Here is a 15,155-nt window from a genome sequence, read left to right as displayed (position 1 = left end):
GGAGGCCTGTGACCAGTGGAGTGCCACAAGGATCAGTGCTGGGTCCTCTACTTTTTGTCATTTACATAAATGATTTGGATGCGAGCATAAGAGGTATAGTTAGTAAGTCTGTACAAAATTGGAGGTGTAGTGGACAGCGAAGAGAGTTACCTCAGATTACAACAGGATCTGGACCAATGGGCTGAGATTAATTCAGATAAATGTGAGGTGCTGCATTTTGGGATAGCAAATCTTAGCAGGACTTATACACTTAATGGTAAGGCCCTAAGGAGCATTGTTGAACAAAGAGACCTTGGAGTACAGGTTCATAGCTCCTTGAAAGTGGAGTCGCAGGTAGATAGGATAGTGAAGAAGGCGTTTGGTATGTTTTCCTTTATTGGTCACAGTATTGATTACAGGGGTTGGGAGGTCATGTTGCGGCTGTACAGGACACTGGTTAGGCCACTGTTGGAATATTGTGTGCAATTCTGGTCTCCTTCCTATAGGAAAGATGTTGTGAAACTTGAAAGGGTTCAGAAAAGATCTACAAGGATGTTGCCAGGATTGGAGGATTTGAGCAACAGGGAGATTTTGAACAGGCATCCCTGGTTTCCCTGGAGCATTGGAGGCTGAGGGGTGACCTTATAGAAGTTTATAAAATCAAGACGGGCATGGATAGGGTAATAGACAAAGTCTTTTCCCTGGAGTCAGGGAGTCCAGAACTCGAGGGCATAGGTTTAGGGTGAGAGGAGAAAGATACAAAAGAGACCTAAGGGGCAACCTTTTCACGCAGAGGGTGGTACGTGTATGGAATGAGCTGCCAGAGGATGTGGAGGCTGGTACAATTGTAACATTTAAAAGGCATTTGGATGGTATATGAATAGGAAGGGTTTAGAGGGATATGGGCCGGGTGCTGGCAGGTGAGACTAGATTGGGTTGGGATATCTGGTCGGCCTGGATGGGTTGGACTGAGGTGTATTTTTCCATGCTGTACATCTCTATGACTCTATGTCATTAGTTCCAATGTATACAATGACATTCTATTGGCTCCTCTCCACCTTGAGAACACTCTGCACCCTCTCTGAGACATCTTTGATCCTGGCACCAGGGAAGCAACACACCTTTCTGATTTTTCACTGCTGGCCACAGGAATGTCTGTCTGTACCTCAGACACGCGTCCCCAACACAATCACACTCTTGGAACCCGACTTACCCCTCATTGCATTAGGGCCAGTCTTATTACCAGAAACTTGGCTGTTTGTGATATGTTCCCTGAGAATCCATCACCCCCCACATTTTTCAAAACAGCACACTCGTTTGAAATGGGGATAGCCACAGAAGACTCCTACACTAACTCCCTACCATCTCTTACCTTTCCTGGAGTTAACTCATCTACATGACTGTATCTGTGACTTTACCCCCTTCCTATAACTGCCATCCATCACATACTGTTGCTCTTGTAAATTCCTCATTGCCTCTAACAGTCTCTCAACCGATCCATTTGATTTGATAGCATTCGCAACCAATGGCATTTATTTGCGATATAATCCTCAGTAACCCGTAAACTCTCCCTAAACACTCACATCCGACAAGAAGAGCATATCACTGTATATTTGCTTCTTGAAAGAAGCCATTTTTGCTTCTTTCAATCTACAGATGCAGAAAATAGCACTGTCTTATTCCTCTACAAACCACTGCACCAGGCTAAATTAATAATTATCGCTTATATTTTTAAGTTTAATCAAGAGACATATCTCAATAAAACAATCAAGAAAGAATCCACTCTACTCACTACTGCAGACTTACTGTAAAAGGCCACACTTAAAATATCCATTGTATCTGCACTGTGACCTCCCAAACAGGTTCCTCCAAGATTAATTGAGGATTTCACTGTTCGTTATTTTCCCAGGTGCATGAATTCAAATTGCAAAAGCAGGAACTATGCAAGTTCACTGCTGTGTCAGTTAGAAATGTGGGTTTCTTTCTCTCTCTCCTTCACTGACCTCACCATGTGCTTCCTTTGTCTGTTCCTCTCCCTTTTAAAAGTGCAGTGACATCTTCAAGGAAATGGAAATGTGTTGCTGGAGAAGCGCAGCAGGTCAGGCAGCATCTAGGGAACAGGAGAATCGACGTTTCGGGCATTAGCCCTTCTTCAGGAAGGAAGAAGGAAACCCAATGATATTGAGTGAGATCAGTTACATCAGATGGTTTTTCAGGTAAATGTCAATAAATCCTTGTGTGTGGGCTAGTATTGTTGCCACTTGTCTTGTTCCATGCTTTCACGCTCTCCCTTTGGTCTCAGTTGAGGAATGTTTGAGCATTATGAATGCACAGCCATTCTCTGCTCCTATAAATGCAGTTCAACAGTAGCACCAGTATCTGCAGTTCGGAGATTCAAGCCCTTATCTGGATTCTCAGTATTTTGTCATCAGTGCTGGTCTTCCCACATTTACAATCTAGGGACAGACTTTCTATAGGGAATCCCCATTCGTCTTCCAGCAAAGTTACATCACTAATGAGGCACTAACCACTTCCCCATGACATTCAATGGTATTACCATCACTGTCAACATCCTTGGGGTTACCATTGATCAGAAACTCAACTAGACTCACCACATAAACACAGTGGCTACAACAGCAGGTCAGAGGTTAGGGATACTGCGGCAAGTAACTCACCTCCTGACACCCCAAAGTCTATCAATCATCTACAAGGCACAAGACAGGAGTGTGATGGAATACTAGGACCTGCCTGGATGGGTGCAGCTCCAACGACACTCAAGAAACTTGACACCATCCAGGACAAAGCAACCCACTTGATTGGCACCACATCCACAAACATTCAATCTCTCCACCACCGACGCTCAGTAGCAGCAATGTGTACTATCTACAAGATGCACTGCAGAAATTCAAAGACCCTTAGACAGCACCTTCCAAACTCATGACCACTTCCATCTAGAAGGACAAGGGCAACATGTACTTGGGAATACCACCACCTGCAAGTTCCGCTCCAAGCCACTCACAACCCTGACTTGGGAATATACTGGCATTCCTTCACAGTTGTTGGGTCAAAATCCTGGAATTCCCTCCCTACCGGCATTGTGGATCAACCCACAGCAAATGGACGGCAGTGATTCAAGGCAGCTCAACACCACTTTCTCAAGGGAAAATAGGGATGGGCTATCAATGCTGGCCAGCCAGCAATGCCCAAGTCCCACAAATGAATTTTAAAAATCCTGTGGAGTATCTCGACAGAAGTGTTGTGTCTGCAAAAAATCTTCCTTAATGCTTGATTTACAAATAAGCATATCCTATAAACTTCCAATGCGAGGATACAAACATACAAACAAGAAATAGGGTCCATGGCTGATCAGACTAATCTCAAAGCCACGTTTCTGCCGATACCCAATAAACTACAGCACAAGAATGTACAGTTACATCAGGGGCCAGCTGCCCCACATTAAAGAGTCAGTTCCTGATATCTCCAGTGTGGATTCCCAGCTGGACAGTAAACATTTGGGTGAGCAGCTAATCAGGTTATTTCAAAAATCAATTGCTGAAATGTTGGAGGAGAATGATGATTCATAATGATAATCTCACTGGAGAAGAGGCTGCGCTGTGCCCGCTCTGCTCTTTCACATAAACCGTCAATTCAACACAACACAACTCTCCTGCTTCTGGGATGCTGTCTGACCTGCTGTGCTTTTCCAATGCCACCCTTTCCAACTCTGACTCTCCAGCATCTGCAGTCCTCAACACAACATGGACTTCTTTATTCTCTATCATTACCTTCACCACTTAGTAATTACAAACTGGTGCCCTTCATCACAAATAAGTCTCTGGTTTCAAACGTGATATTTGCTTATTTCTACCACACTCCAATCAAGAAACAATGGCTTGTTTTAACTGTGACCAGTCTCTTATAGTTGATGGAAGTTACTGGGATGAAGCCAATCAGAATTCACCCAGCATTTCAGTTCTATTAAAGATTTTAAAAAGTATCGTGTGCTAGTGGCGATCATACTGTTCAATTACCATCATGTTTATTAAAAAGGAATCTATAATCCTCAGTATATTCCAAACTTGTGGGTTCAAAGAAACCAAATACTAATTAAACTCCTTTCAACAATTGTGCTGGCTGGGAATTGTGTACAGACTCAAAAGCTGCAGAGGGAGGTGGTTTCAAACAAAAACACTGACATTGTGTCAATAAATTGACTGTAAAACACTGATCCCAAAAACAAACTCTGCATAACCAGTCACAACTGAACAAACATCTGACAATAGCTTTAATTAATACAAAGAACAATAAAGCCCATGAACAGACTCTTTGACCCACCAAGACTGCACTGACTTTTTTGCAAGGTTTGTGAAGATTTGTAGCTCAGGTTGAGGCTTAGGGTGTAGGTTTGCTCATTGAGCTGTAGGTTTGATATCCAGACGTTTCATTACCTGGCTAGCTAACATCATCAGTGGCGACCTCCAAGTGAAGCGAAGCTGTTGTCTCCTGCTTTCTATTTATATCTTTCTCCTGGATGGGTTCCTGGAGTTTGTGGTGATGTCATTTCCTGTTCGTTCTGAGGGGCTGATAGATGGCATCTAGATCTGTGTGTTTGTTTATGGCGTTATGGTTGGAGTGCCAGGCCTCTAGGAATTCTCTGGCATGTCTTTGCTTAGCCTGTCCCAGGATAGATGTGTTGTCCCAATCGAAATGGGGTTTTTTTCATCCGTGTGTAGGGCTACGAGGGAGAGAGGGTTGTGTATTTTTGTGGTTAGCTGGTGTTCGTGTATCCTGGTGGCTAACTTTCTTCCTGTTTGTCCTATGCAGTGTTTGAGGCAGTCCTTGCATGGAATTTTGTAGACGACGTTGGTTTTGTCCATGGGTTGTACTGGGTCTTTTAAGTTTGTTAGTTTTTGTTTGAGTGTGTTGGTGGGTTTGTGTGCTAATAGGAGTCCGAAGGGTCTTAGTAGTCTGGCTGTCATTTCTGAAACTTCTTTGATGTATGTTAAGGTGGTTAGGGTTTCTGGCTGTTTTTGGTCTGTATACCTGCGTTTGCAGAAAACCGACAAACACTGACCAAATACTTAACTACACCAGCAACCATCCCAACACACACAAACAAAGCTGTATCAGAACACTATTCCAACGAGCCACCACACACTGCAGCACAGGCGAACTTCGGAAAACAGAGGAGAACCACCTAAACAACGTATTCAAGAAGAACGGATACTCAAAAAATACAGTGCGCAGATTCCTCAGGACAAACCATGACAAGCAGACCTAACACAGCCAGAAACCCTAACCACCTTATCATACATCAAAGAAGTTTCAGAAATGACAGCCAGACTACTAAGACCCCTCGGAATCCTAGTAGCACACAAACCCACCAACACTCTCAAACAAAAACTAACAAACTTAAAAGACCCCGTACATCCCATGGACAAAACCAACGTCATCTACAAAATTCCATGCAAGGACCACCACAAACACTACGTAGGACAAACAGGAAGAAAGTTAGCCACTAGGATCCACGAACACCAGCTAGCCACAAAAAGATACGACCCTCTCTCCCTCGTAACCCTACACACGGATGAAAAAAAACACCATTTTGATTGGTTCAACACATCTATCCTGGGACAGGCTAAGCAAAGACATGCCAGAGAATTCCTAGAGGCCTGGCACTCCAACCACAACGCCACAAACAAACACACAGATCTAGATGCCATCTATCAACCCCTCAGAAAACGAACAGGAAATGACATCACCACAAACCCCAGGAACGCCATCCAGGAGAAAGATATAAATAGAAAACAGGAGACAACAGCTTCGCTTCACTTGGAGGTCGCCACTGATGATGTTACCTAGCCAGGTAATGAAACGTCTGGGTATCAAACCTACAGCTCAGCGAGCAAACCTACACCCTAAACTGCACTGATTCATGATATCTTTCTAAACAAAAAACCTTTTGCCTCTACATAGTCTGTATCCCTCAATTCACTGTCTATTCATACGTGGTGCTGGAAAAACACAGCAGGCCAGGTAGCATCCGAGGAGCAGGAGAATCGACATTTCAGGCATAAGCCCTTCTTCCCGAAACGTCGATTCTCCTGCTCCCCGGATGCTGCCTGGCCTGCCTGCGTTTTTCCAGCACATTTTTCAACTCTGGTCTCCAGCATCTGCAGTCCTCACTTTCTCCTGCCTATTCATATCTCAAGATATCTCTTAAATGTTGCTGTTGTATCCACTTCCACCACCCCCTCTAGCAATGTATTCCAGGCACTTACCACACTCTAAAAAGCTTTGCCTCACCTTGTTTAAACTTAGCTTCCTTTTACCTTAAATTTATGTCCCAAGTAATTGACATTTCTCCCCTGGAAATGTCCCTAATACAGTGTTAGTTCAATCATCATATCACAAACCTCGCGCCACATCACATGTAACTTGCTTCGGGTGTGAACCTATAACAGAACAACTGTCTCCTTAAACATTCACAACTGGCTATTCAGTGAATAAGTGAATAGAATCTCCAGTGTGGAAACAGGCCAGTCAGCCCATCAAGTCCACATCAATCCTCCAAACAGTATCCCACCCAGACCCATCTCCTTACCCTATCCCTGTAACCCTGCATATCCCACAGCTAATGCACCTAACCTGCACGTCCCTGAACACCATCAGCCAATCCACGGTACCTGCACTTCTTTGGACTGCAGGAGGAAATTGGAACACCCAGCAGAAACCCACGCAGACACGGGGAGAACATACAAGCTCCATACAATCACCCAAGGCTGAAATCGAACCTGGGTCCCTGGCACTGAGGCAGCAGTGCTAACCACTCAAATATCATTATGAAACCAACCAGTCATGTCAGGTAATGGTAGAAAAACTTTATTGTAATGAATTCTGACTATAATAAACATCTGAACAATTGCAGTTTCTTGACTGTTCTCATTCCGAATGATGCAGCTTTAATATCAAAGTTTAAATTTTCAGCAGAAACTTTCAGGGCAATGATCTGGAACAGCAGGTAGTTTTTGTATGTTGATTTACTTTTAAAAATGAAGATAAGGAGCACTTTCGGAAGAACGGGTGATGGTTTTGTTAATGATAGGAGTGTTTGCTCATTAAATGAGAGCATGAATTACAGTCAATGCTGAAAAAAGTAACAAACCTTATTGATGAGAAGCACAATTACAAAAATATTTCCTGTGTCTTGCCCCAGTAAGATGAAGGAGTTTTATTATTTTGGATAACTATTTAGTAATTTCATTTTGAGCTGACAAGAGAAATGCCAGAATACCCATATGTTATTGCAGTTCAGTTTAGAGAGTACCAGTGCATGAGAGAGACATTAGTGATTGGTGAACAGTCAGTCCAATTGAAGAACATCTTTACTTCATACCGAGGTGCATCAATGTTCTCAGAAGTTTTGGACCTCCCCAACGTCCCCTTGAAAAACAGAAAAGCATTGGAGAATGTAGTCAATGCTCAACAATCATTAATGCTACACACAGTCCTGTTTATACTACGTACATCCTGATGTTACATTAAACAGCTTAGTTTTAAATTAGAATTAGACATTAGCTTTATTCATAATTTATTCTTCATAAATCTTAAAACTCAACTCATACAGGAATCAACGTCAGAACATGGTCCAGCCACATAGGGCATTCAGCCCACTGTGTTTGCACCAGCCTTCCAAATGACCATATCACCTTAATACCATCTCATCTTAATACCATCTCACCTGCCTTCTCCTGGAAATCCTGCACATAGTTTCTTTTCAATTAATCACCTAATTCCCTTTTGAATGCAGCAATTTATGCATTTTATGCAGTGTACGATTGTGTACTTTGTGCTGAGCATGTAGCACCCTCGGTCCTGGAGGAATGCTGTCTTGTTTTTACAGTGTCAGTTGTATATGGGAGAAATGACAAATAAAAAGCTACTCTACTGAAATAGGACCTGCTTTCACCATACTCAGTGATTAGGATCTGGAATGTACTATGTTGAAACTGTTTCTTTAGATCACTTTTACTGCTTTTGCTTTAAATATTTGCCCACTGGTTCTTGATCCTTTCAGGAACAGGAACAACTTCTCCTTTTGTATTCAGTCCAGACACTCAATTTTAAAAGTTTCACTCAGATTTTAAGTCCTCCTCCTGTCCTCCAAAGAGAACAACTTCAGTTTCTCCAATTTATCTTCAGAAGTGAAGCTCCTTATCCCTGAAACCATTTTGCTAAACCTCTGCTACAGTTTAATGCCTTTACATTTCCCCTAAAGTGGGGTGGCCAGAGCTGAACACAATACTCCAGATCAGGCTGATCAATATAACTTCCTTGCTCCAGCACTCTATGGCCTTACTCAGAGAGCATAAGGTTCTATATGTTTTATCAACCATACTCTCAACCTGTCCTGCTGCCTTTAGATTAGATTAGATTAGATTTAGATTAGATTAGATTAGTGTGGAAACAGGCCCTTCGGCCCAACAAGTCGACACCGACCCGCCGAAGCGAAACCCACCCATACCCCTACATTTACCCCTTACCTAACACTACGGGCAATTTAGTATGGCCAATTCACCTGACCTGCACATCTTTGGACTGTGGGAGGAAACCGGAGCACCCGGAGGAAACCCACGCAGACACGGGGAGAACGTGCAAACTCCACACAGTCAGTCGCCTGAGTCGGGAATTGAACCCGGGTCTCTGGCACTGCGAGGCAGCAGTGCTAACCACTGTGCCACCGTGCCGCCCACGGTGGGACGGCACGGTGACCTGTTCACATAAATCTTCAAATCCCTCTACTCCTTCACCTCCTTTAGAACTGCATCCTTTCGTTTGTAGCGGTCCATCCACATTCTCTCCAACTGATATAAATCACCTCACAATTATCTACATTGAATTTCATCCTTGAAGTTGTTTCAGCTAATTACTGAAAGTGAGTTTCTTCCTCGGTGGGGAAGGCTAATTATTCCTGATTGTGTCCATTACTGCTTTGTAACAATGAAAGCTTCTGCACGGAAACTCATGTCAAATCGATTGCCCAAATTACTCTGGGGTTTGTCTGTAATCCCAACCAAAGGCACATTCAATTTTCATGTTGTTCCTATGGATGAGGAGGAGTATTCTCCCAACTCCAGGAAAAAGTCCATCTCCCCCCTAACCACCACAACCTTTATGTCTTTATGTCAAAGGGAATGGAGCACAAAATAGGGCGGCCTCGCTAAAACTATAAAAAAAGCACTGGTGAAAAAGTGTGAACAGGTTTGCAACCTCTTATCTAAACAAAGATATCGTGCCCCATTGGAGGTAGTCCAGAGAAGGTTCACTCGGCCAATCCGAGTTTTGGAGGAAGAAGAATGGTTTACATCGAGCGTGGAAATTTAGAAGGTCAAGAAGATCATCTCAGCCAAGTTAGTGGGACACCTGGAGCTGAGTGATGTGTGCTGATCATGTTGCACAGACTCTGGAGTGACAGGTCCCTGAACTGACCAGTCCAGTGAAAACACCAGTCTTATTCAGCATCACACATTTTCCAGAAACTATCACACACTCGTTAACATTGGAGCCTGTAGTGGCCAATGCTTAGTGTAATGAAAAGTTCACTTGGGGATTACAGGACTGACTAATGGAAACAGACTAGATCAATTCAGATTACATTCATTGAACTGGGAGGGGGCATTCCTATAAAAACGTTTAAAATTCTACCAACTAGACAAAGTAAATGCACAAAGGATGTTCCCAATAATCAGGGATTCAAGAAGCAGGAGTCACAGTCTAAGGACACAGGGTAGGCTATTTAGGACTGAGATGAGGAGAAATATCTTCACCCAGAGAGCGGTGAGCCTGTGGAATTTGCAGAAAGCAGTTGAGGCCAAAACTTAATGTTTCCAAGAAAGGAGTTAGACAAGTTCATGGGGCTAAAGGGATCGAAGGGTTGGCAGGAACAGCCATGGTCATCACCCAATGGCAGAGCTGGCTCAAAGGCCAGCTCCTGTTTTCTACATTTAAACTATTAAACTAACTTAAACTAGTTTGGCAAGGGGGCAAGAACCAGAGCTATGTACCTGAGAGAGGGATAATTGCAGATGGGGCAGTGACAGATGTAGTGAAGCTATCAGAAAGGTTTTTCATGAGATGAAACAAAGAGATCGGTTAAAGTGTGTTTGCTTTAATGCAAGGAGTATCAGAAATAAGAGTGATGAACTTACAGCATGGATCATTACTTGGGACTATGATGCTGTGACTATAACAGAGACGTGGGTTTCACAGGGGAAGAGATGGTTGCTTGAAGTTCCAGGGGTTTAGAAGGTTTAAAAAGAACGGAGGGTGGGGAAAAAAAAAAGAGGGGGTGTAGCATTACTAATCAGAGAATGCATCACAGCTACAGAAACGAAGGTTGTTGAGGAAGGTTTGTCCACTGAGTCAGTATGGGTGGAAGTTAGGAACAGCAAGGGAACAGGCACCGCATTGGGAGTTTTCTACCGAGCCCCTAATAGAGTAGGGAGATCGAAGAACTCTCGACCGACAGATGTTGGAAAGATGCAGATGTAGCAGGGTTGTTGTTATGGGTGACTTCAACTTTCCCAACATTGACTGGAACCTCCTTAGTACAGATAGTTTGGATGGAGCAGTTTTTGTCAGGTGTGTTCAGGAGGGTTTCCTTATTCAGTATGGAAACAGAGCGCCGAGGTGAGAGGCCATTTTGGATTTAGTGCTCAGTAATGACCCAGGACAGGTGTCAGATCTCGCAGTGGGAGAGCACTTCGGTAAAAGTGATCACAACTGCCTCACATTTACCATAGCCATGGAGAGGGAAACGAGCGGTTACCGAGGGAAGGTATTTAATTGGGGAAAAAGAAATTATGACACTGTCAAATAGGAGCTGGGAAGTACAGACTGGGAGCAACTGTTCCACAGACAGGGCACAACAGGCATGTGGAGATTGTTTAAGGAGCAGTTGTTCCAAGTGATGCACGAATTTGTTCCTCTCAGACAGGCAAGAGGTAAGATTAAGGAGCCTTGGGTGATGACAACAGAGGAGCTTCTTATCAAAAGGAAGAAGGCAGCTTACATAAGGTGGAGGAAACAAGGATCTGGCACAGCGTTAGAGGATTACAGGCTTGCTAGAAAGAAGCTCAGAAATGGACTGAGGAGAACCAGGATGGGGCACGGAAAGGCTTGGCAAGAAGGATTAGGGAGAACCCAAAGGCATTTTACTCATGTGAGGAATAAGAGAGAATGATCAGGGTGACGGTAGGGCTGGTCAGGGATAGCTTAGGGAGCTTGTACGTGGAGTCTGAGCAGATTGGGGAAGCCCTAATTGAGTTTTTTGCTTCGGTTTTCACTAAGGAAAGGGACCTTGTTGTGAATGAGAACTTTGAGGAGCTGAGATAAAGGCTTGAACAGATCAAGATTGATGAAGTTGATGTGCTGGAAATTTTGGCAAACATTAAGATTGATAAGTCCCCAGGGCCAGACCAGATTTATCCTTGGCTGCTCCGGGAAGTGAGAAAGGAGGTTGCTAAGACACTGGCGAAGATCTTTGCTTCCTCACTCTCCACGGGAGTCGTACCGGAGGATTGGAGGGAGGTGAATGTTGTTCCTCTTTTCAAGAAAGGGAATAGGGAAATCCCTGGCAATTATAGACCAGTCAGACTTGGGTATGTGGCCAGCAAGGTTTTGGAAAGAATTCTGAGGGATAGGATTCATGACTATTTGGAAAAGCATAGCGTGATTAAAGTGTGTCAGCATGGCTTTGAGTGGGGGACGTCATGCCTCAGAAATCTTATTGAGTTCTTTGAGGAGGTGACAAGATAGGTCGACGATGGTCGAGCAGTGGATGTGGTGTATATGGACTTCAGCAAGGCATTTGATAAGTTTCCCCATGGTATCCTCATTCATTAAGTCAGGAAGTATGGGATACAGGGAGATTTGGCTATCTGGATTCAGAATTGGCTGGCTGACAGAAGGCAGAGTGTGGTTGTAGATGGAAAGTATTCTGCCTGGAGGTCAGTGTTGAGTGGGGTCCCGCAGGGCTCAGTTCTTGGGCCTCTGCTCTTTGTAGTTTTTATAAATGACTTGGATGAGGTGGTTCAGGGGTGGGTTAGTAAATTTGCCAATTACAGCATTGATAGTATAGAGGGCTATTGCAGGCTGCAGCGCGACAGACAGGATCCAGAGCTGGGCTGAGAAATGGCAGATGGAGTTCAACCTGGATAAACGTGAAGTGATGCATTTTGGAAGGTTGAACTTGAATGCTGAATATAGGATTAAAGGCAGGATTCTTGGCAGTGTGGAGGAATAGAGGGATCTGGTGCAAGTTCATAGATCCCTCAAAAGTTGCCACTCAAATGGATAGGGTTGTTAAGAAAACTTATGGTGTTTTGGCTTTCATTAACAGGGGGATCGAGTTTAAGAGCCGCAAGGTTTTGCTGCAGCTCTACAAGACCCTGGTGAGACCACATTCGGAATTATAGGAAAAATACGGAGGCTTTTGAGAGGGTGCAAAGGTTTACTAGGATGCTGCCTGGACTGGAGGGCTGGTCTTACGAAGAGAAGTTGACTAAGCTTGGACTTTTCTCTTGGAAGAGAGATGACCTGATCGAGGTATACAAGGTAATGAGGGGCATGGATAGAGTCAATAGCCAGAGACTTTTCCCAAGGGCAGGACTGACTGGCACGAGGGATCATAGTTTGAAGATATTAGGAGGAAGGTATAGAGTAGACGTCAGAGGTAGGCTCTTTATGCAGAGAGTTGTGAATGCATGGAATACGTTGCCAGCTGTGGTGGTGGAAGCAGAGTCATTGGGGACATTTAAGTGCCTGCTGGACATGCACATGGATAGCAGTGTACGGAGGAGTGTGTAGGTTAGGTTATTTTACTTTAGATTAGCAATAGGCCTCGGCACAATTTCGTGGGGCGAAGGGTCTGTTCTGTGCTGTGTTTTCCTATGTTTCTGTAGAATAAGTGTAATTCACTGACTGCCATTCAAAACAAACTCTTCTTCCTGGACATTCCAGATTTCCTGCTGAGGAATCACATCTGCTGGCTCAACTTACTGAGGTCAGTATTTATCTTTTCTGATCATTGGAATGTTCCCATTATACATGCTCCAATTAGCAGTTAAAAAGATCAATTGGTAAACCTCACCCTGAATCATTAAAATCAGACTATTCCCCATGGCTAATGACATTTTAAGTAGTAATATGAGGGGTGGGTTTATGATGTCAGAGGAGTGTGCGCACAGCAGCAGATTGTCCTCACTGTGCCAACCCCAGGTGCAGGTTTATCAGGATCAGTGCTTATGACAATTGCCCGTTTTGTTGGTTCAAAACCCACCACAGAGGTTCATATCCATTTCCAGTGAAAATCTCCAGACAGTACTGACATTCATTGCTAACGTGTTATTATATATTGTTCATCTGTAGTAATAAAGCGAAGGTGGTTACCTCAAATTACAACAGGACCTTGACCAGATGGGCCAATGGGTTGAGGAGTGGCAAATGGAGTTTAATTCAGATAAATGCGAGGTGCTGCATTTTGGGAAATCAAATCTTAGCAGGATTTATACACTTAATGGTATGGTCCTATGGAGTGTTGCTGAACAAAGAGACCTTGGAGTGCAGGTTCATAGCTCCTTGAAAGTGGAGTCGCAGGTAGATAGGATAGGGAAGGCGGTGTTTGGTATGCTTTCCTTTATTGGTCAAAGTGTTGAGTACAGGAGTTGGGAGGTCATGTTGCGGCTGTACAGGACATGGGTTAGGCCACTGTTAGAATATTGCGTGCAATTCTGGTCTCCTTCCTATCGGAAAGATGTTGTGAAACTTGAAAGGGTTCAGAAAAGATTTACAAGAATGTTGCCAGGGTTGGTGGATTTGAGCTTCAGGGAGAGGCTGAACATGTTGTGGCTGGTTTCCCTGGAGCGTTGGAGGCTAAGGGGTGACCTTATAGAGGTTTACAAAATTATGAGGGGCATGGATAGGGTAAATCGGCAAAGTCTTTTAGCTGGGGTCGGGGAGTGCAGAACTAAAGGGCATAGGTTTAGGGTGAGAGGGGAAAGATATAAAAGGGACCTACGGGGCAACATTTTCACACAGAGGGTGGTACGTGTATGGAATGAGCTGCCAGAGGAAGTAATGAAGGCTGGTACAATTGCAACATTTAAAAGGCATCTGGATGGGTATATGAATAGGGAAGGTTTAGAGGGATATGGGCCGGGTGCTGGCAAGTGGGACTAGATTGGGTTGGGATATATGGTCGGAATGGACGGATTGGACTGAAGGGTCTGTTTCCATGCTGTACAACTCTATGACTCTATCTTATAAAAAGCAGGGAAAAAAGAAAAATAATTAAACGATTGGACTTACTTGAGCAGTGCATACCAATAAAGAGGAGGCATGAGATCTGCCTTCATGTGGAACATGCTCCTCCTCTCCTTGCCCTGGTCAAAAGGGAAGGTCTCCAGTGGCTGGGCTTCATAATCAAACTCGGCTAACACACAGCGATTGTAACCAGTAACCAGCGGACACGAGGTGTAGCCATCATACTGAAACAAACACCATTCAGCACATAACCTTGTTATAGTGAACTGTGAAGTGATTCAACGCCAGGATCTGAAAACCCTTTACACCCAAACATTAGTTTTCCTGAAAATGTAGTCACTGTTGTAACGTAGGAAACGCTGCCACAAACTCTGATGTCATGATTGATCAGTTTTTGTGTTGTTGGTTAAAGGACAAACATTGACCCCAGGCCATTGGTGAGAACCTCTCTTATCCACAGGATGTGGGTGTGGGTGTGGCTGGCCAGGTCAGTATTTATTATCCAATCCTATTTGCCGAGAGAGCAGTCAAAATTCAACTACATCACAGAGTCTGGAGTCACATGTGTCATGGGATGTTTTATATAAAAGGACAGATAATGTTATATCACAATATGGATTTCAGAACGAACAGTTCTAAGACAGTTACCTGGTATCCCGACCTGTATGAAAAGTACCAGCCTCACACTCAGTCACCATGTATAGGAACATACAAAAGCAACAGAAAGCACAGACTGTGTGTGTCTATGACATCACAGCCCTGTAAATAGTGTTCCGAATAAAACCTATTCAAGGCATCCGTTACCACGAAAGCACAGAGAAAGAGTCGCACTGTCGGAGGGTCATGCCGCATTG

At 43.9% G+C, this 15,155-nt stretch overlaps 2 protein-coding genes across 3 annotated transcripts in view; both read right to left on the bottom strand.

Moving 5' to 3' along the window:
• Positions 1-15,155, bottom strand: part of spata5l1 (spermatogenesis associated 5-like 1) — a 121,185-nt gene that overhangs the window by 56,967 nt on the left and 49,063 nt on the right. The window lies entirely within an intron of this gene.
• The window catches only part of sqor (sulfide quinone oxidoreductase), a 46,565-nt gene continuing 38,250 nt past the window's right edge, over positions 6,841-15,155 (bottom strand). For both annotated transcript variants that reach the window (XM_043674560.1, XM_043674561.1), the window contains 2 exons: positions 14,347-14,525; positions 6,841-7,422 (listed from right to left, as the gene is read on the bottom strand). In XM_043674560.1, the coding sequence (XP_043530495.1) occupies positions 7,365-7,422; positions 14,347-14,525 (237 nt within the window). In that variant the 3' untranslated portion in view covers positions 6,841-7,364. The remainder of the gene's footprint in view (positions 7,423-14,346; positions 14,526-15,155) is intronic.

Source organism: Chiloscyllium plagiosum, chromosome 32, assembly GCF_004010195.1.
Source record: "Chiloscyllium plagiosum isolate BGI_BamShark_2017 chromosome 32, ASM401019v2, whole genome shotgun sequence".
Lineage (NCBI taxonomy): Eukaryota > Metazoa > Chordata > Chondrichthyes > Orectolobiformes > Hemiscylliidae > Chiloscyllium > Chiloscyllium plagiosum.
Note: the sequence above shows the minus strand (reverse complement) of the source record. Positions and strands in the feature narration are given on the sequence as shown.